This window comes from Pongo abelii, chromosome 3, assembly GCF_028885655.2.
Source record: "Pongo abelii isolate AG06213 chromosome 3, NHGRI_mPonAbe1-v2.0_pri, whole genome shotgun sequence".
Taxonomy (NCBI): Eukaryota; Metazoa; Chordata; class Mammalia; order Primates; family Hominidae; genus Pongo; species Pongo abelii.
Window position 1 is genome coordinate 206,661,944 of NC_071988.2, and position 22,049 is coordinate 206,683,992.

Here is a 22,049-nt window from a genome sequence, read left to right on the forward strand (position 1 = left end):
GATCCTACCACAGCACAACCCAGGTTCTTGGACAGACTTAACATTTTTGCTAAAACCAGCTATTAGGCCTGACCACTTCCTTCCTTCCAGGCACTATTTTCGGAAGCAGAGACACAGTGCCTCTGCACCTGTTGTTCGTGTGGCCACAGAAGCAAACCTCTACAAAACCCGCATTTGTCTGCACAGCAGGACCAGTGATGCCCAAGCCCAGACAGGGAATGGGGATGGTACCAGTGTCCCATGGGGCCAGTGGGGACCCAGAGGCCAGGTAGCCTCACGAAAAAGCATGTCCCCCTGACTCCTGCCAGCTTCCTGCACCTCCTGACATGAAGCTTTACACGGCCGGGCTCTCCTCTCCAGGCCTGTGGCTGGACACATTCCTAAGGGGGCGAAGCCAAGAGTCCCAGCCCTGTTCTATTGACACCGGATGGTGGGGCTCAGGGTAGGAGGAGATCCCGGGGATGACAGCCTAGTAGTACCCAACCTCAATTCACATGTTGGGGTGCAATGAGTGAGAAACAGCCTCAAGAAGCTGATGGTGTCACCCAACTGCCCTTGGGAGAGGTCCACTGCAGCCTGGGGACAGAGGGAGGTCAGGGTCATGTCCTACCGGCTCTGGTCACTCTGGCCCCGGGCACATCATTGTACTGCGGGATGGAGTTTCAGGGTGAGGTAGGAGGCTGAACGGCACCATGTAAAAACCAGTTTCTGCCTCCAAACCAAACTGGCACTCAGACATTAGCTGTTTGACCCCTGAATGCCATGTACTCATCTTGGCTATCTGTGTGTAAACCTTTCCCTAGCTTTTGTCTTTTATCAGGAGAAATCTGGCAGAATAGTGGGGGTTCTTTTTTTTTTTAACCTTTTATCTGGGCTTATTTGCCCAAAACTACAATAGCAGGGGGCCTTTGAAGCCTAATGAACACAGGTTACAGAGTGGCCTCAAGCAGAAGGAACGTCTCATGTTCCATCTCTCTGAATTAGGGGCAGGAGGTCAGTTGGGGCTTACCATCTTTCCATTCACATGCAAAGCACTTCCAAAAGCACAAGTTTGAAAACTCAGCCTCCTGAAATCAAATCACTCATCTCCTTCACTTCTAAAATCTCTGTCTCAGTAGTGGTTACATGGTAGTATGGTACACTTTGGATTTGGGTGGGGAAAGGGTATTGTTTTAGGGTTTTGATGTCCAAAGAATTTGTATTCCATAGCCATGTGTATTTCTTCTTTTTTACAAATCCTTTGAAATAGACTAAATACCACCTTTGGCAGTGGTTCATCAAAACACGGACAAAACAGTACAGTTGAGGGTGGATTTATTTAGATACACAAATGGCATTCCAGAAGCCCCTTTCATCAAGGTGTGTGGATGTGCTGGGTGCTTGCAACCTCGAGGCTGGGCAGAAATACATGTCCCTGAATTCACAGTTCACAGCTGTACAGTGAGCCCATTATCAAGGGAGTGACCCAGGTACTGGCTGCAGAGAATGGAAACTATTGTTCCAAAGGCAGTTACACTGAACTTGAACTTGCTATTAAATGCACATGTGCACACACACACCCAAGCCCATCATAAAAGCCTATCAGCTCACACAAATACCAACCAGAAGCATGCGTCCCTGGCACTTCCTCTAAGTGACAACAAGGTCTGAGGCTTGGGTCCATGAGCTACCCCACTGCCTTTGTTTTCCTTCCCCATGTCAACCCTAGGCATCCTGAGACTAGCTTGTTTTCCTGCGTTGCTGGCAAGTATCAGTTAGAAACAATACAGGCTTTCTCAGAAGTATTTTAAACATGATTCTGTTTTTCATGGTCTTATTGGCAATGGAGTATCATCTCTGGAACTTAAATGGTGCATTTCCAAGTCCTGAATTTTCTTCCACTTGATGGGGCTTGGGAAGTCTGGTTACACTACAGAAGCAGGGGGAGGGCAGCAGGAATGGCATTCGGGACCTGAGATGCAGGAAGAAGCCCCGAGTCTGTGTTGGGAAGACGGAAGAGGGAGGAGACCTGAGCTACCTTAAACCCTTTGATAACCAGGCCATGTGACTCAGGGCAACCTTCCGTTGCTGTTTTGTTAATTTATTTAAAAACAGGATGACTCAGTAAAAGGTTTTAGATGTAAGTCTCAAAGAACTGAACTTCTCCATTCAGGACCTGGGGGAAGAGCAGGTCTTAAATGAAAAGCAGGGTGCCAAGGAGCCAGGGAGCATCCGTTTCCTCCTGATAACTCCCCTTCCACTAAGAAACTGAGACAGTCAACGAAGGTGCTCCTTCCACAAGCAGCCCCGCCTCTGTGTGTGGCATTTCAACTACAATGCATCTGCCAGGAAAATGCTCCAGTTGATTTCCATTCAGGGCTGGATAACTTTATGACTGCTAATTATATCTACAGCCACACATAGAGACAGGCATAAAAATAGCCTTTTGTCCTTTCATTCAAGGAACCTCTTCAAACGTTAACTTAGCAATCTCCTCCACAACCCCCCAGAGGCAGCAGGCGGGTGGCGAAGTTTTCATATTCTGATTTTACAGAGTAAGATACTGGGGATGCAGGGGAGGCTGGTGCTGTGGCTTTCTCCAGGCCAAGACTATACCTTCAGACACCAAGTGGCTGATAAAGACTGGTGTTCTTGAAGTCACCCCTCTTATTCCACAAGACAGACCCCAAGTTTTGAGGGCAGGGTCTATGTGTAAGGCCTCGGGTCCTAGAAAGACGAGTGACGGACATGGTGTTAGAGCCCAACACATATTTCCTGTTGTGGAAAATGTCTTATCCATGCACCCCTCTAAGTGACATAAACACAAAACGTTCGTCGTACGTGTAAGCCTAAGGATGAAAACAGGAAAGACACAGAGGTGGGTGAACCTCGCTCACAGCAGAGAAGGAAACCAGTGGCGTGGCTAAAATACTCCCCCTCCATAGGGAATGCTCCCAACACAAAGGAAGACAGATGTTTGAGATAACGGATATGCTTACAAGAAAAAAGACCCCCTTCATAGCACAGAGAATTGAGCTCAACTTGTGCCCAACTTGTGCCCTTGCCTCTTAGCGCCACTATGAGCCAAGTAAAGGCATCTTCACATTAAGTCTTCATTTCCTCCACATGAAATGGAGATGAATGCCTATTCTACAGCATAAGTGTGATGAATGAAGACGGGAAGTCACGCAAAACGCTCAGCACGGGCCCCTGGCTCAGGCGAGCACTCAAGAGAAGAAGTCATCTGCAGCCTCACAGTAGGAACCTCCAGGGTTTCTTGTGGTCAACCGGGAAAACACTTTCGTCCCCAAAAAGAAACAATACTTTGTCAGTCCTATTCCATGATTGTGCTCTTTTAAAGCAGACACAGACAAAGCCAGGAGTGATGCCCCTTAAAAATTTAACTATATATCATATTCATTTATTATCAATCCACAGGATAATCTGATTGCTACATGAGCTCATAAAAGCTTTCTTCACCTTTACAAAATTAAAAAAAAAATGTGCCACAAGGATGTAATAACAACTGCTGATAAACAAGAAAAGGAATCTTAAAATTATAAATTTGCTGTAGAAAAGATAAAAAACAATTATATTTTATTTAGAATTTTACCTTGAATAAAATATTCCCCTGTATAAAAAATAAAAAAGCTTGCTCTGGTTAGAATTAGAGTATTTTTGTCTTCAAATCTGGGAATTTGCATAATATTTCCATGATACTTTTTCCTTTGTACCGCGTGGCATTCAAGCATAGCAGATTAGAAGGATTTTTTTTTAAAGCAGTCTTAAAATGGGACATCTGTAGAGAAATTCATTTCCTTCTTCTCCTCCGGATGTGGAATGGAAGCTTTGAGGGAAGGAAAAGTAGGAAAAGAGCGGGATGGGATGGGACGGGATGGGATAGGAAGAGAGGATGGGGAATGGGCAGAGAAGGGGGTGCTGAGTGTGCTGTGAGATAGAGCAAAATCACAAGAAGGCCTATCTGTAAGTGCTTTAAGATAAGGTGCAGAAACAGACTGCAATGTCGCTAGTGCTGCCTATGTACATATTCACAAGAATAAAAAATTCCAGCTAGTTCACATTATCTCGTCCGTTCTGAGGCATCCACTCCACCTTGCTGGCCTTGACCGCAGGCAATGCAGCACCTCCACTGCCCTTGTTGGTCCTTGAACTTGAGCAAGTAGCCCTGGGAGATCCAGCAGGCTCTAGAAACACACGTCTACCAATGGGCTGGAGTCCTGAGTTAAAGAGAAGCTCCAGTACTGGAGTTGGACACAGCAATCAATGTTCTATTGTCAAGGCTTTTTCCCTTAGATTTGTCTAAAATAGGTGTCAGAGAGAAAAAAATAAAATACAAACAAACAACAAAACAAAGCCAAGAAGCCCCAACAACCACCGGGGAGAGTCAGAGGCTTAACAGCTCTTGACGCGGGCCTGGGTGATATCCGATGTTTTCTTGATGACACTGGCCCGGGCCTCCCGGTCTGGCCGACTGCTGCTGGATGCTGGGGTCACGGAGGAAGGAAGGGGGAGGTCTTGAAAAGGGGGCCAGGAGCTGTTGTAAGGCACCGGATTGCTCTCCTCTTTGATGGTGACCTGGAGGTCCGGTTTGTTGGAAGTGACGAAGGACGCCATGCCGGGCAGCAGGTAGGAGCCTCGAGTCCCCATGTTGCTGAGGTACTGTTTGCCTTCAATATTCCTCTTCCGCCAGTGTGGCCGCCCCTTTCAAGAAAGTAATTAAGATATGTATTTCCTTCTCCTTCTATTGGATGGCTTTTTTAAAAAATGCATCACTGGCCAGGTGTGGTGGCTCATGCCTGTAACCCCGGCACTTTGGGAGGCTGAGGCTGGAGGATCACTTAAGCTCAGGAGTTTGAGACCAGCCTGGGCAATGTAGTGAGTCCTCATCTCTACAAAACGTAAGAATTAGCTAGGCATGGTGGTGCACATCTTTAGCCCCAGCAACTCGGGAGGCTGAGGCAGGAGGATCACTGGAGCGCAGGAAGTCAAGGCTTCGGTGAGCTATGATTGCGCCACTGCACTCCAGCCAGGGCAACAGAATGAGACCTTGTTTCAAAACAACAACCCACAAAAAAAATTTTAAAATGAAAAATGTGTCACTCCCATGTGTTGGTGCTTTAGCTGAATTTTTTAAGAACTGCAGAATGAACAAAGGCTTAGCACCTCTACATCCCTCAACTGAAATCTATTGCACCCAGCTATTCATATGCCAAGTAACGGTTTTCTTCCCTTTTATTTTTTTTAAAAAAAATCAATTCCCATTTGCTACCTCCCAAAAATACTTTCCAGACTACTCTATGAAGGCAGGAAAAGAAGGCAGCAGCTTGGTTTCTGGTTCCCTTGTGCTCTGTGGCTCGGCCCGATTATTCGATAGGTTTCAGGTCACCACAGCCAGTGTGGCACAGCGACTCAGTCCCTCAGTGCTGGCCCAGTCAACCTGAGCCAACCTGCATTTTCAGAGAAAAGGCAGTGAGGAACTTAGTGACAGGCAATGAATGCCCCTTGATTGCTTTCAAATGGGGGCGGCTTAGAGCTCCACAATGTGCAGCAAGCAGCGGCCTCAGGGCTGGCTTCATTCAGAGAAGGGGCTAGAGCTGCAACCTTGAAGAAATCAGGCCAGGGTGTATGTGAGCGTGTACATCTGTCTTTTCAGAATGCCTGCACTTTTTCTGAAAGTGTTTAGTACATGGGAAACCACTAATTCAAACAACCATGAGTTTCCCTCTCTCTTGCTCCCTCCCTCTCTCTCTCTCATTCACTCAAGTGCAGACCCCCAGCAGGTGGCCAGCAGGAATGCTTTCCATCTCCATTCCAGCCACTTTCTGCCATTGTACATGCCCCATCTATGGGAGGGAGGGAGAGGGGATGGGATCCACTCGGAATCAAGATGGGGCACACAACCAGCTCTGGACACGGGTCACAGAGGGAGGGAACCCACGCACACGCGGAAGAGGCTTTTGCTTAGCATTTTCTGACGTGTACTGGTCACTGCTTTTGGCTGGGAAGGCTGTTCTATTTTTGCCGGTGAAGTAGGATGTTTAAGTGGTAAGAGCATCAGCATTTCCCAGCCTCCACTTCAATTCCCTTTTCCTGCCATCACAGCTTCTCTACCTGATGGTAACATTTAACTCCCTTTCCTCCTTTCAGTTCCAACGCCGAATTTTATAACCCCAAACCCAAAAGTATGGTAAATTTTAGGTGACGCATATTTCACCACCCAAGAAAATCCCAAAGTGAAGCTTGTGATCTAAAGGAAAGGTGCGTAACCAGCAGCAAGGAAAGCCCAGAGCTGGTCGGGAGGCTTTTCCTTGGCAGCATCGTGGGCGGGCTGGGCGGCGGCTTACCTCGGCACTCTCTTCATCGCTGGGCACACTATCAGTCGTTTCGCTTTCTGTTCACAGAGAGAAAAACACACGGCCATCATTCCTGTCCCTCAAGCTGTCCCCAGGCTCGGGCAGTGTTTATAAAAAGGAGACTGAGTAACTAAACGCATCACCTCCCTCCCTTTGTAAAGTCAAACATTCTACATGGGAGAAGCTAGAGTGAATTTCAACTCTGTAATCTTCAGAGAAACTGGGCTTGAGAGCTGTGAGGAGGCTCCCTTGGCCAGGGCCGGGCTGCGTCTACACTGGGCACTACCTCCCAGGAAGGGGCGCTGGTCCCTGGGGCCCTCCTCACTGCAGCTCTGTCCACAATGCCCACACGGGTCCTGTCTTCCAATCCATGCCAACCAATTCATTTAATTCCCAATGCAGAGTTGACCATTTCCAAAAGGTTTTCCTACATTATCCCCATCCCACTCAGATCCTTCCTTTACCTCTCACCCCTTTAGGACTTAGATCCTGGATTTCTAGAGTTGCATCTGCCATGTGGGTTACTGCAGGTGGACAGATCTGGGGTGCTCCCCATGATCCTCACCTCTTCGGATTCACTTTCTTTGGGATTGCCTCCCTTGAGTGTGGATGGAATGTGTCTGCTTCTAACAAATAAGATACAGCAAAGGGGATGAAATGGATGTGATCCTGTGTCCATGATCACGTTACATAACACAGAAACCTGCTGGGAGAGGAAACACAATGCCTTGCTGGCCTTGCTGAAGCAAGCAACCATGTTGGGAAGTCTCCTATGGCAAAGCACTAAGGACTGCTTCCAGCCAACAGCCAGCAAGAGACTGAGGCCCTTAGTCCAACAACCTGCAAGAAACTTAATTTTGCCAAAACCACATGAGCTTGGAAATGGACCCTTCCCCAGCTGAGCCTCAGATGAGACAGCAGCCCTAGCCAACACCTCCATGGCAGGTTTGCAAGACTCTGCAGCAGAGGACCCAGCTAAGCCACGCCTGGATTCCTGACTCAAAGAAACTGTAAGATCCAAATGTGTGTTGCTTCAAGCCACTAAGTTTGTGGCTGCATGGTTATGGCAGCCAATCAGTCACCATCCCCATTTGGCCTGCCAGCTGTGAGACACTGGGCAAGTTTCTCAACTTTACTGAGCTGCAGTTTTCTCCTCTGTAAAATGAGGGCACTGCCACCAGCTAAGAGGATTACATGGAGAGTGAGTGAGAGGGTACATGGGAAAGGTCTAGCAAGGGCCTGGCACACAGCACACACTCCGTACATCAGCACTGCTTAACACTGGGTTTGCACAACAGGTTGGATTAATGGAATTGAAGTCTAGTGATTACACATGACCTATGCTTATAAAAAGCTTTTTAAACGTACAAACATTTTGATTTTGTAAAATAAAATATCAATGGTGCGCGATTTTTCCAGTGTCCATAACCATTGAGAAATAAAATCACAGTGGGCAGAGCTTGTGCAATATTTAGGCATTTAGAGATCACTTAGCCTGAGCCATTCGTTTTACAGACAAGGCCTAAAGAGTAACTGCAATAGCTTCTCTTCCTGATGGGAACCTTTAACTGCCTTTCCTCCTATTTAGCTCCAATGCTGAATTTAATAACCCCATACCCAAAAGTATGGTAAATTTTAGGTGATGTATATTTCACAACACAAGAAAATCCAAAAGTGAAGCTCGTGTTCTAAAAGAAGCAAACATTTAGGGAGCCCTATGGGTCAGTGCCATGCCAGAGGCTTTGCATGCAGGTCTCACAGGGGTCCTACGTCAGGAAGCAGCTGCTGTCATCCCCCATTATGCAGAAGAGCTCTTACGCTCCAGTGCCTTCCAGCTTTCCACCCGGTCCCTGCTGAGGGGCTGGCCTCTGTCTCACATCTTCCTGGTGGCAGAGTTGGGATGAGATGGCTTCAGCCCAGACAGAGCCCTTTCTTCCACCGAGAGCATTAGCCCCAGACCAGGCTCTCTATCAATTAAAGGCAAAAGAACAAATGGACAAACTGTGCCACAGGTGCATTCCTTAAACAATGAAAGTAAGAATGTGGACTGCACTGGTCCCAGCCTGGAGTCTCTGGGTCTGTTTCTCAGCCACTGTTCTCCAGTGACTTCACACAAGCCTGACTGATCACGGTGGGCTGGCCATGAGCATGCGGAAGACAGATCTCTCCACTCCTCGGACTGGGCATGTTTCCCCAAAACATCCCGTGTTGGGAGCCACAGAGGCCCAGAGAAGCCCTCAGCCTCAGCTGACGACGACCCCAGCTATGAAGATGAGCTGACATTGCCGAGCACAAGAACTGTTTCCACTCAGAAACACATGAAAAACAACAGAAAAAGAAAATTCCCCTCCTCAGAGAACCCTCGTGCTGGCTCAGTATCCCAAGGAGGCAGGAATGGGAACAGCCACTCCCAAGAAGAAAAATGAGGAACAGAGATGTTGAGAAACTTGCCAAAGTTGCCAACTGAGACAGCACAGAGGAAAGAAAACAAAACTGTACTTCTGATTCCAGGGCCTGTGCACTGCACACAGCAGCCCTGCTTCCCTGCTGTTCTGGCCTCTGACAAAATTTCAAGATCCGCTTTCCATTTTATGCTTAGCTTTCTTTGTGCTCCAAAGCCAAGGTTTCTCTTCCTTTCATATGGGTTCAGATGCTCTTCAATCCTAATGACTTTCCATAAATATCACTGTCTTCTTTTCCTTTCCCCTCCAAATACAAACAAAGATACGCCACCAAGCATGCTTTGGGGGCTGGGATTCCAGCACAGCCCCAGTCGCAGGTGCAGGAGGGGCTGGAAGTCAGATCCTGGGGTAAGGCTCCCGGGTAAGACCTTGCACAGCCCGTGAATGTGACCGGGATGCTAACTTCCTTTAAGTACCCAGTTTTCAGCTTCAGGGAAATAGCTGCAGATAAGAAAAGATACACACGCTGAACTTATGTTTTCAGCTGACACAAACGCAAGTTAAAGAGCGTCATGTCTAGATTAAGTTCCACAGCATCTGAAGTTGTCAGGAAGATGCGCCATATTAGGACACTGACAGTTTTAAAAAGGGGCCTTGAGTACCTTAGCTTAGGAGCAGAGAACCCTGACCCTCCCCCTGAGGGCAGAAGTTGTCTCTGCGACCCCAGAATCGGTGGCTCAAAGTGCTTTGTTGGATGCACCGCGCCCCATGTCCTCTGTTTCCTTGGTTTGACTCCACCATTGCCACTTCCACGCTGACTTCTTACACAATGGAGCTGACTGCCGCTGGGCCTCCAGATCAGTGTTACTATCGAACTAGCAACATACGTTGTTATTTCATTTTCCCTTTTGATTAGTTTGGATTTGTCTTTGCTTTTTGTTTATTACTTACTTCGAATACAATGGAATAAAGAAGTCTGGAGTTGCTTCTCCAGCAACCCCAAACAAGCTGAAGAAGCTGAAGGTGTTTGCACGGTACCAACAGGCACATGAGTAATTCACTTAACCTTTCTGGTCTCAGTTTTCCTGAAAGCATCTAGGGTGGGAGGGAAGGGGAGGATTTGGATTAGATGATCTCAAAAGCTCTTCCAGTTCTAGGGTGACGCTGGTTGTAGGTTCACTCTCTATCCAGTCCAGTTTTTAACGCCTCCCTGAGAATATACATATTGTCTAACCAGGAACACTGCGGGAAGGGAGAGGATACATTTTCACCTGAAAGGCTTTTTGCACTCTGACATTCTGCTACACTTTCTGGAAGGCTCTTGTTCAGCAAAGTTTGATTTGAATTTCTTTCTATTGATCATATTCTCAATTACTTTCACCAGGAGTAAACTATTTTCAAATCGGAGTCCTCTTAATCTAAAGCTATTGTGTCTTTGCTCCGCCCAACAAAATGCAAGCCTGGTGTGGTTTCCGAAGGATTGAAAGCCTTTACCGATGGCTGCTGGTCAGCAGGCAATCTCCACTCTCTCATTATAGCCAGTGAGTCCTTCGGACGATGTTTTCTTCTCGAGTCTACTCTCCAGCCCCTCTTCCCCATCCTCCCCCATTATTCTACTGTGTAGGGTTTTCTTTTACTAAAACCGTCAACCACCTAATAAAACTCTGATGCCACAGATCAGGCAAGGGGTCACTTTGTAATGGACCTTTAAACATGGCATGTCTCTCCGCCAGAGCTTCCCAAAGTGGCACTTTGAAATGTCCCTCCCTAGCATGAAAGTTTCACAAATCACACTAGAATTTTATGTTGTCTTAAAACATCCAACGCAAGTACTATCTCTTCTCTTTCTCACCATAATATTTAGACCATAGAGGAGAAGACAGACTTGCAAAACTGAATGTGGTTTTGTAATATACTATTGGGATTATAATTCAATGATCAGTAGGGGGAAAAACTAGCAAACAGCAGCCTCCAAATGCCAGTTTCCCAAACAGATGAATAAAGGTGGTCAGAGGAGGCTGGGCGCGGTGGCTCACGCCTGTAATCCCAGCACTCTGGGAGGCTGAGATGGGTGGATCACGAGGTCAGGAGATCGAGACCATCCTGGCTAACACGGTGAAATCCCGTCTCTACTAAAAATACAAAAAAAATTAGCCGGGCGTGGTGGCGGGCGCCTGGAGTCCCAGCTACTCGGGAGGCTGAGGCAGGAGAATGGCGTGAACCCAGGAGGCGGAGCTTGCAGTGAGCCGAGATCGCGCCACTGCAATCCAGCCTGGGCGACAGAGCGAGACTCCATCTCAAAAAAAAAAAAAGGTGGTCAGAGGAGGTTGAAATTCAGATGAACAGCCCAAACAACGGAACTCCATCATGAAAAACAGGCAAATGGCCGACTCTATTGGAGAACATAAAGCAAGAAAGGTGAATACACGCAGAAAGCTGCCTTTCCTGGCAGCATGTTATACAATTTCTGACGGAGGAACTAAAATTAGCCACAGTCAGTAACAGGGAAATGTTTTACATCACTGTGAGCTCTAGAAAAGCAGCAGCAATGGAACATTTTGCCTCCAACCAGTAAGCCTCCCTCTACGAGGTTCTGGAGAATTCAGACAACGAAAACAACGGAAAGAACCAAAGGCCAGGCTGAAAAGCCAGGCTCCAGCAAAACCTCCTGTTGACTGCCATCCTGGCACTGAAATCCTTCCTTTCAAATCTATGCAAATGTCCTGAAGAGGGTAATGAAATGTTCATTTCTCTCTGCATGGATCTGCTGTTCTCCGGAATCTTTTGCTTGAGCAAATGCCACTGCTGGCAGAACAGCAAGAAGAGGTCTTTCCAGAATCCCCAAGAAGACCTCAGAAAAGTCTTACTCAACAGATAAACATAGAAGTCTATTCTAAAGCTCCAACCCCCTAAAAAAAGAAGAGAGAAAGAAAACCACATGGAGTGTAACGATGCCTGCAGCAGCAGGATATAGAAGAAAGTCATGGGTTTTTAGCCATAACTATGTAAATATAAGCAAAGTGGCTGAGTGTTTCACGCTTCAGTTAGCTCTACTGTAAAATTAAGGCATAAACATTCTGCTCTGCCTCCTTTGGTGGGTCCTCGTGAAAATCAAATGAGATCACGGTATGTGGCTGTGTTCTGAATGGCAGAGCCCGTGCAGCTGTCCAGGGCAGCAACACGGGGTGGGGGTTAAGGACTGGCCTTTGGCATCAACGGCTCATGGGTTCTAGCTGTGCTCCCAGTTGTTCCTCCCTCAGACACACTGCTTTACCCATGTCAGCCGTAGATCCATATATATATTTTTTCTTTTTTTTTTTTTAAGACAGGATCTTGCTCTGTCACCCAGGCTGGAGTGCAATCAGGGCTCACTGAAGCCTTGAACTCCTGGGCTCAAGTGGATGCTCCTGCCTCAGCCTTCCAAGTGGCTGGGACTACGGGCACATGCCACCATACCCGGTTAACTTTTTTTATTTTTTGTGGAAGTGGGGTCTCACTATGTTGCCCAGGCTGGTCTCCAATTTCCGGGCTCAAGTGATCCTCCCACTTCAGCCTTCCAGTGCAGGAATTACAGACGTGAGCCACCACACCCAGCCAGATTCATCACTTTTAAAAACGGGATGATGAGATGCCCAGGCTGACAGGGTTACTCTAATTATAATTAAACGAGTCAACTGTATCATACCAGGCATGGCAGCTCATGCCTGTAATCCCAGCACTTTGGGAGGCTGAGGTGAGCAGATCACTTGAGCCCAGGAGTTCTAGAACAGCCTGGGCAACATGGCAGAACCCTATTTCTATTAACAACAACAACAGTCAACTGTACCCAAGCACTGAGCATGGTTCCCAGGGCACAATAAACTTGCAAAAAATAGTAGTTCTTGTGACTGCATACTGGCAAGGACCAAATAGGGACTGGCATGTATAAGAGTTCAAAATGCATTTGCTGAATAAATCACTGATGACAAGCTTATCCTGTTTGACAGATTATAATCCTCCTGTGGCCGAGGTTTATTCTCACATTCCGCTTACGTTCCTAGCATAAATGCACACTAGGACCTACGCTAAGTGAAATAAGCCAGTCCCAAAACAACGAACACTATGATTCCACTCATATGAGGTACCTAGAATAGCCAAATTCATTGAGATAGAAAATCGGCAGGAGGTTGCCAGGGGCCGGGGTGGAGGAGGGAAAAGAGGACTTAGTGTTTAATGCAGACAGAGTTTCCATTTTGCAAGATGAAAAACGTTCTGGAGGTGGATGCTGGTGATGGCTGCACAACATTAATGCACTTAATGCCACTAAACTGTGCACTTAAAAATGGCTTAAATGGTAAATTTTATGTTAATGTATTTTACCACAATTTTTAAAAGTGAAAAAAAAAAAGAAAGTTGGCATTCAGGGAAAATGAGATTAGATTTAATGGCTGATAATTCACAAACAACAGTCCTTTGAGTCAACTCTAATTCCAATGCTGGTCGGAGCCAGTGTTGGGGGTGGCACCTACTGGAGGACACCCCATTTGGCAGTGTGTAAAGAGCACAGGGAAGAATCCCTGAACTGTTCACTAGAGCTGAACTGCAGTTTCCTAGGATGGGGCCTCTGCTTTTTATTTTTAATATCTGCAAGCAGTAACACTGACTCAGAATTTATATTTCCTAATTACAACTGATTTCCACAAAATTCAATGGAGATCATCAAGAAGAGAGAAGAAGATGAAGTAATGCTGGCGAACAAGAGGAGCCATCCTTTTACTCTGTAAGAATGGAAGAACCAACTGGATCTGTCCCTCCCGCTGTGACTCTGCCTGGGCCAACTCCTGTCATTATGTAGCCAAGTCCCTGGGGAATTGGAAATGGGCTCAGTCATCTGGCCTAATTAGAACCTGTACTAGATATAAAAAGAAAGAGAAAATATGTGGAAAGGACAAGTACGCTTGGTGGAATGGAATGGATCTAGCAACGAGCTTGGGGTCTGAAGGCGGAGGTCAAGTCCTGGCCCAAACACTTGCTGACTGTACGACCCGGAGCAAGCCCCTTCCCTTTCAGAAATGAAGGAACAGGAAGAGATCATCTCTAAGGTCCTATCCAGCCTGCTCAAACTGAGAATCCATTAAAACACTCTGCCAAATTTCTAATAACTTGGGCTAATAAATTCGACTCTGATGAACTACTGCCCTAAAGAAATCGTATCTGTAACCATATATAAAAATGTTATGGGAGGCCAGGCACTGTGGGTCACACCTATAATTCCAGCACTTTGGGAGGCCAAGGTGGGCAGATCACCTGAGGTCAGGAGCTCGAGACCAGCCTGGCCAACATGGTGAATCCCCATCTCTACTAAAAATACAAAAATTAGCTGGCGTGGTGGTGGGTGCCTGTAATCCCAGCTACTCAGGAGGTTGAGGCAGGAGAATCGCTTGAACCTGGGAGGCGGAGATTACAGTGAGCCGAGATCATCCCACTGCACTCCAGCTTGGGAGACAGAGCGAGACTCTGTCTCAAAAAATAAATAAATAAATAAATAAATAAATAAAAAATGTCATGGCCAACTGAGTAAAGAAATGCTGTGATCCTGTCCTCTACCTGAGAACAAAAGTATCCAAGAAGATGTTGATCAAGATAATTAAAGTATGAAAAACTCCAGGAAGAATAACTCTTAGGACAGAGGAGAGATGCTTCGTGGGGTGGTGAGATGGTAGACCAAAGGACTGCACGGCCGGTTCCCACACCTCCCGGAGCCGCGTGCTGACGCTTACCTGCATAGGAAGACACGGGGGAGATCTGCAGAGGGTAGAGCTCACTCATGCTGACTGGCTGCTCATCGCTCTCAGTGGTCACCTCTACAACTTGGCAAATGTCTGGCGGATTAGTAACAATCTCTTGATCCTCAATGTTGCTGTCCAGATGGGACTGTCCTACAACTTCAAAGAAAAGAGAGCAATCATGCAAAGTCTGCTAACCTCACAATTCTAGCACACTTTCTCAAGAAAGAAAGTCTTCCCCAAAAGAGCCAGGTCGCCAGGCTCCCATCACCATCTGTCCCCTGCCATGGGGCTGAAGAACACGCCTGAGCTCTGTAGCTCTGGAGTGATGTCTCCCACGGAGCAGCCGGCCAGCACTTGGCTCCCCAGGTCTGTCTCCAGCATGCCTGCCAATGGCACACACAGTGGCCATGTTCTATCCAGCTCAGCAGAATTCCACAGTCAACCCCGTCACAGCCAAGGCTACAGGACCAGAGGCGGCATCCAGCCCCAGCCCCAGGGCCAGACATGACAGTACTTTGAACCTGACCGATTTCTGCTCCCTGCTCTTGCTCCAAAAGAAGGCGCTGTGCTTATTTTCTGGGTTCTACAATCCAGGGAGACATTATCAAACCTTACTGAAGAGGAAGGACCATGAAAGTCTACCCAATTGTGTCACATCTAGCTGTGTGAATGTTTGTGTTCAGGTTTTGTATGAACATAAGTTTCCACTTCTCTGGGATAAATGCCCAAGGTCCCCATCTAGCTGGAGGGTGCTCTGCTTACGCTCCCAGCTCTCTTCCTGCTCTGCAGGCAACATGTCCAACTGGCTGAAATATCAGCACAATGGAATAGAGTCAGATCTCCAATTCTGGCAAACATTAGTAGCATCAGCTCCCCGGAACACTGATAAGATGGATTCTGACCACCCTGGCTCTGAAAACTGCCTCAATTTTTTTTATTATATTGTTTATTTTGAGATTATTGTAAACTCACATACAGTTGTAAGAAATAATACAGAGAGATCCTGTGTGCCTTTTACTCATTTTCTTCCAATGGTTATATGCTGCAAAGCTAGAATACAATATCGCAACCAGAGTATTGACATTAAGAACAATCCACCCATCTTGTTCCGATTTCCTCAGTTTTACTTGCACTCTTTTGTGTGAGTGTGTACCTGCACCAGGACTAAGTGCAATTTTATCACACATGAAGGTTCACGTACCTACCACCACTGTCAAAACACCAAACAGTTCCATCACGATCAATCTCTCTCATGTTACTCTTTGTAACCATAGCCACCTTCCTTCAGTACCTCCCCATCCATCTCTTTGTCCATGACCCCTGGGCAACTATTAATCTGTGCCCCGTTTCATTAATTTGTTCATTTCAAGGATGTTATATTAATGGACTCATACAGTAGACTTTTGGGGCTGGCTTTTTTTTTACTCGGCATAATTCACTGCAGAGTCACCCAAGTTGTTGTGTGTATCAGCCATCGGTTCCTTTTCAACTGCCGAGTAGTATTCCACGGTATAGGTGTACCAGTGTGTTTATTCTCCCCTCTGAAGGATGTCTGAGTTGATACAAGCCTTTGACTATTACAAATAAGGCTGCTATGGATGTTTGTGTTCAGGTTTTGTATGAACATAAGTTTCCACTTCTCTGGGATAAATGCCCAAGAATGCAATTGCTGAGTCATATGGTAATTTCATGTTTAACTTTACAAGAAATTGCCAAACTGCTTCCCGGAGTGACCGTGCCATTTTACATTCCCACCAGCAGTGTCTGAGTGATCAAATTTCTCCACAGCCTCGGCAGCATTTCGTGTTGTCACTGTTTATTTATTTTGGCCATTCTCATAGGTAAGTAATGATGTTTCGTGGCCATTTTAATTTGAAGGTCCCTAAGGTACTGCCCTAATTTTGAACAAAACTGACCGCATACCAGTGTTAGTTGGAAGAAATGTCCCTGAAAATTAGCTTCAATAAATAAGGTGAAGAAATAATTCCCAAGGTCCTCAAAGCACTTTGCCACCATCATCAATGTTTTACTCATACCTGTATCTGTTATTTTAACATTTTAATCCATAAGGATGACAGAGAAAACATCGTTATCCTGTTATAGATGAAGAAACTCAGGCACAGAGAGGGAGAGTGACTTGTCCAAACTCACACAGCTTGGAGTATATGTGGTGCTCTATGTTGCTGTCATTTTCTCACCAATCGGCAAAGTATTCAGGTTAGAATGCATTCCAGTCTCCTTGAGACGCCAGGTGTCATGGAGAGGCTCCTGTTTTAATCACTCCAAGTATTTTATTTTCTGAAGTATTTTTGTTTATAAACAGGTTCCTGTTTTAATTGCTTTCTGTGGAGTGATAAGCACATTATCTGATTTCTATGCAGGGAAGGTTTTAGAGGGCAGTGGCAATTCATAGGTTCTTTAATAAAGAGAGGAAAGGCACAAAAGAGGCTCAGAAAGGGGATTTGGGGCTGTGATAAGAGTCCAAAAGCCACAGCATACAGAATGGAAGGGAAACCGGATCCTGTTTAGGTTTTCCTGGTGAGGATAAAATTTAAAAAAAGGCAGGCAGGCTATATATGGCAGGCAGACTCCCAAGCCCATTTATTTCATCCTTTGGATTATCCTATTTGAGGGTGAGTACATCAATTATGCAGGTCACTAGACACAGACTGACGCTGACCTACACCGACCTCTCTCAAGTTTTCTCTGCCTCTTCTCGCCAAGTAAAATAAAATGGCAGGAAAACAAGATAATGTCCTGCCCTATCCTAAGTCCTAAGAAGCAGCTGGTGGGTGGAGGTAGAAACCAAACGGGGTGTGTGAGTTTGAGGAGGGAGGGCGCAGCGATACCTTGCATACTAAGGCAATGAAGGTCTTAGATAAATGTGACTTAAGTCGAAGCCATTTTAACTTCCAATATTTCAAAACACATCTCTCCTTTGCATGTTGCTCCTAACAGAAAGACAGCAAGCCAGCTGGGACTACAAACAATGGCAACAGCTCAAGTATCCCCCTAGTCAGATCCCTTTGTTCCAACCAGGAATTCTTTCTCTCACTGCTTTTCCCCATGACGCCCTAGTCGGTTATTCAACTAACAAAGATTTATGGAACACCTGCTTTGCACCTCCTAGCCTTCCAGGGCTAGAAGGAGCAGCGGAAGATCGATGCAGTCAAGGACCCGGTTTGTAAGAAGTTCATATACATGGCTATAGGCCAGCGACTAACCATCTAGAGAGCCAGTTTAAGGCTGTGAACACTGAAAAGAAAGAAAAGAAAAAGAAGGGGGCCATACAATGGAAGCTGGAGAAGTGGGGTGTTTTTTCCAGTTTGAGGAATCAAAGGCTTCAATGAGGTAGTGGCACAGGGGTGGGGGTTGAGCAACAGGCAGCATTCACCATGCACCTGACTTCTGGAGCCCCTTCCTGACCCGCCAGCACAGACTGGCCTCTCTCCCCTGGGTGCCTCTCACTCACTGTCCCCATCACTCAGCGGAAACTACGATGGGCCATGACCTTGTGACACTTCTGGCCTCGTGTTGCTGGTTAACTCTATATACCCATATGGAGCTTTGAGTTGGTCAATGGCATCTCTCCTCAACCAAAGTATGAACTTTTTGTGTCCAGTCATGACACATGCTCACAGCTCCCACCGGAGAGGCGCTCAGGGACTCTCCCCTGAATAAATAGACACGTGACGGGGCCGAGGCTCACTGACTGGAGCCAGAGTCAAGTCCTGCAGGGGATTGTGACCATCTGCAAATACGAGACGTGACAATTAATGTTTTCTAGAAAAACCTCAAGACTTCTGGCAAGTGGACTCTTGAAATCTTTGGGAAGTGATAAAGACAGCCGGCTGTGGGTGCGAGGGCTGGGGGCCGGGGAGCAAATGTGTTGGGGTGATGAAAATGTTCTGTCTTGACTATGGTGGTAGTTACATCACTGAGCGCATCTGTCAACATTTATAGGACCGTACGCCTTAAAAGGGGTGAATTTTACCGTATTTTACTTAATATACATGGCTCGGGGAAAAAAGTAGATAAGTATGTCCATGCAGATTTTAGGTGTATCCTGAATGCGGCTGACCAGGACAGAAAAGTCAGTCTTTGCTTTCTGGGCTGTGATCTGGATACCGAGTTAATATAATTATGTTATCTCTCAGGCCAAAGTCCCCCATAGGAGTGTGTTGTTTTATGTCCTGGTAAGGGACAATGGCTTCTCTCCATTCAAACATCGTGGGTACTTTAGAAACTTTCCAGCTCTCGAGTGAAAAGCCCATGAGAGAAGCAGGGAAATCCCAATATCGAAATGCTCTCAGATGAGCATCAACACTCTCACTAACCAGTCTCTATCTGTTTCTCTCTCTCTCGACATGTGAACTGATTTCCCTGAACCACCAAGCGGCAAAACAGACGGCAACACTGACTCCTGACAGGTGAAAAGACACGTGAATAACAAACTTACCTGCTACAGCAAACAGTCAGAAGTGGCACTCTTCTGGGTACCAAAGAGTGTCCTGACTGATAATAATGACAAAACCTGACTTTCTGAGCACTGACCTTTGCCTCTCCCTACCACCTCCCAAGACCTCGCAACCCATGAGGAAGGCACAATAGTGATCCCCATTCTAGACATGCTGAAACAACCGTACGAGACAGAACTACATAACTAATTCAAGGTCAGACAGACAATCAGCAGCAGAACCGGGATTCAATGTTAGCCTTACCCAACTCCAAATTTCAACTCTTTATAATATGCTCTTCCTAACAGAGAGAGTTAATGAAGTCCAAACTGAGCTACTGAGGGCTTTCTTGGCCCCTCTCAGGATAAAAACCTTTGAATCTCACCTTAGTGAGTCTCCAGGCTCATAACTAATAGTGACATTTCTTTTCAACAGTTCTCTATTGTGTGCCAGGGAAATTCTCAAACAGAAGAACTAGAAATCCACTAAGTTTCTCCAGTTTATTAAAGTCAGCACATCTGAAAAGAGTCACCCACAGGAATGCAATTTTATCTGAATCTAGTTGCTGAGAATTATAACAATATTATTTATGGCTGGTTACTGATGAACCGGTTTGATTCTTTAAAAGGTCATTCTCACTTTATTAGCAATTGTTGACTTAATGTAGGTCTCCACCTGAGAAAGCAACTTGCTCCCACGCCTCAGAGAAAGTGCTTAAAAGCAGATTATTAGAAACAGAGGGGTCCTTGGAGGTGGTTTGGTCCTACCATTTTACAGTTGAAAAAAGCTGAAACCCACAGCTCAAGCAAATTGCTAAGGTCACCCAGGTAGCTGCAGAGTCAAGAATGAAACTTACTAGCAGGCATATAAAATCAGGCCATCAGCAGAGCATCATGCAGGGAAATTTCCCCCAACCCCTCTGAAAGTTTCAGGAGTTAAACTTCACACCAGCCTTGATGACACAGCACAGATGGAGGCTACTTTTCTTAATCAAATATATTTTAACATGATTTTGGTAATATCAGAATCATAACATATCATTTTACCCCCTTCTAGCCCCAGAGTGATTTATCTGTACATTTCACTTCATCCTCACAACAACTCTGTGAGATGGGCAGGATCGGTATGATTATTTCCATTTTCTATATAATTTTAAATATTTCCATTTTATAATTATATATTATTTCCAATCTATACAGAAATTGAATTTCAAAAGATTAAGGAGTTTGCCCAAAATCACATGGTAAATAAAAAACTTCAGAAGTAGGTCTAGAACCCATGTCTTTTGATTTCTAATCTCGTGCTCTTTTGGTATAAAATACAGCCATGATTTGGTTTAGGCACTCAAGAGCCACGGCGAGAGAGCCAGTCACTGCGGGGCCGGTGATTCCGAGACAGGGATCTGCAGGTGCCTGGGCCAGGCTGTCCCTGACTACAGGCTGCATACACCTCACCAGGGTGACAGAGTGCAGGAGGAGGCAAGAGTGGGACGGGGCAGCGTGCACCTTGCACCCCGTGAGAAAACAGCATCTCAGGCTACTACACAAAGGGAAGCACAGGATGTATCTCAGTAAAAACTCAGCAGAGGCCAGGCGCGGTGGCTCACACCTGTAATCCCAGCACTTTGGGAGGCCAAGGCAGGTGGATCATTTGAGGTCAGCAGTTCGAGACCAGCCTGACCAACATGGTGAAACCCCATCTCTACTAAATACAAAACAAATTACCCAGGCATGGCAGCGCATCCCTGTAATCCCAGCTACTTGGGAGGCTGAGGCAGGAGAATCGTTTGAACCCGGGAGGCGGAGGTTGCAGTGAGCCGAGATTGCACCACTGCACCCCAGCCTGGGCAACAGAGTGAAACTCGGTCTCAAAAAAAAAACTCAGTAGATGTAACCGATGTCTCAAGGGTCAACAATCTGGGAGCAGAAGTGTGGATGAGACGCGTTGCGCTGGAGCTATACCTCCTGCTGGAACTGCCACATATCCACCCCTCACTGTGCCCTGTGGACAAAGCCTTTGCAACAGCTCCACCATAAGGAGACCCACCACCAACCTCACTGTCTCTGTGAGCAGCCACAGGGAGCTTAACTTGTTCAGAGTAATTCAAGTTCAAAGACAGGTATGAAAGTGGTGGGCAGGGCCTAGGTCATGCCAGACCCCGGGGACCTGGGGGAACTCAACTCCTTCTCTTAGGGGCAGTGGTGACATGATGACACTGGCATTCTTTATTTTGTGAGAAGAATAAATGGGGAGCAGAATGGAAGCAGAGCCCAGGTGACAGCCAAGGCAGGCCCACACACAGTGTCAGAAACAAGGGGATGGACTTGAGAAGTACAGTGAGGGAAGACGGGAGGAGCTGACAGTTCATTATAAATGAGGCAGCGGCAGCCAGGGAGAGAGGGAAGGAGAAGATAATACATAGCCTCACAAAAACATGGCAGCTTTCTTGAGTAAATAAAAACTTCTTAAGGCTGAAAACACAGCAGCCCAACTCCACTGCCCAGGTCTCTCGGTTGGCACCTGGTGACTGAGGAGTGGCCCCACAGTCTCACCTCAGTGCCCAGGCGCTCCAGGTCCAATACAGCCCAAGAATAAAGTATGTTGTTGTGGGTTCTGTGTCTGAGCATACTGCGATGTAAGGGTTCACATCTCATATGGAGTTTCATCTTGCTAAGAGCAGTCTAGGGTTGTGGATAAAATCGAATGCCTTGTCTCAGGCCCCTTCTCGTAAGGGGTGAACAACTCAGCTTCCAGGAAGAAGGCATGGGCACGGCTCACAGCGTGGGTGATCTCCTAAGAGGTGGTGCCTTCCATCTAAAGACTCACCCAGAGCTACTTTTTATCTTTTTTTTTTTTGAGGCAGTCTCGCTCTGTCACCCAGGCTGGAGCGCAGTGGTGCCATCTCGGCTCACTGCAACCTCCGCCTCCTGGGTTCAAGCGATTCTCCTGCCTCAACCTCCTGAGTAGCTGGGACTACAGGCACCTGCCACCACGCCCAGCTGATTTTTGTATTTTAGTAGAGACAGGGTTTCACCATGTTGGCCAGGATGGTCTTGATCTGCTGACCTC

The 22,049-nt window shown here is 46.5% G+C and overlaps 1 protein-coding gene across 15 annotated transcripts in view; it reads right to left on the minus strand.

Annotated features, from left to right (window-relative positions):
* IRF2 (interferon regulatory factor 2) overlaps window positions 1–22,049 on the minus strand; it is a 134,504-nt gene that overhangs the window by 41,762 nt on the left and 70,693 nt on the right. For 10 of the 15 annotated variants that reach the window (XM_054553406.2, XM_063723239.1, XM_063723241.1 and 7 more), the window contains 3 exons: window positions 14,515–14,679; window positions 6,345–6,391; window positions 3,379–4,701 (listed from right to left, as the gene is read on the minus strand). In XM_054553406.2, the coding sequence (XP_054409381.1) occupies window positions 4,393–4,701; window positions 6,345–6,391; window positions 14,515–14,679 (521 nt within the window). In that variant the 3' untranslated portion in view covers window positions 3,379–4,392. 15 annotated transcript variants of the gene reach the window in all.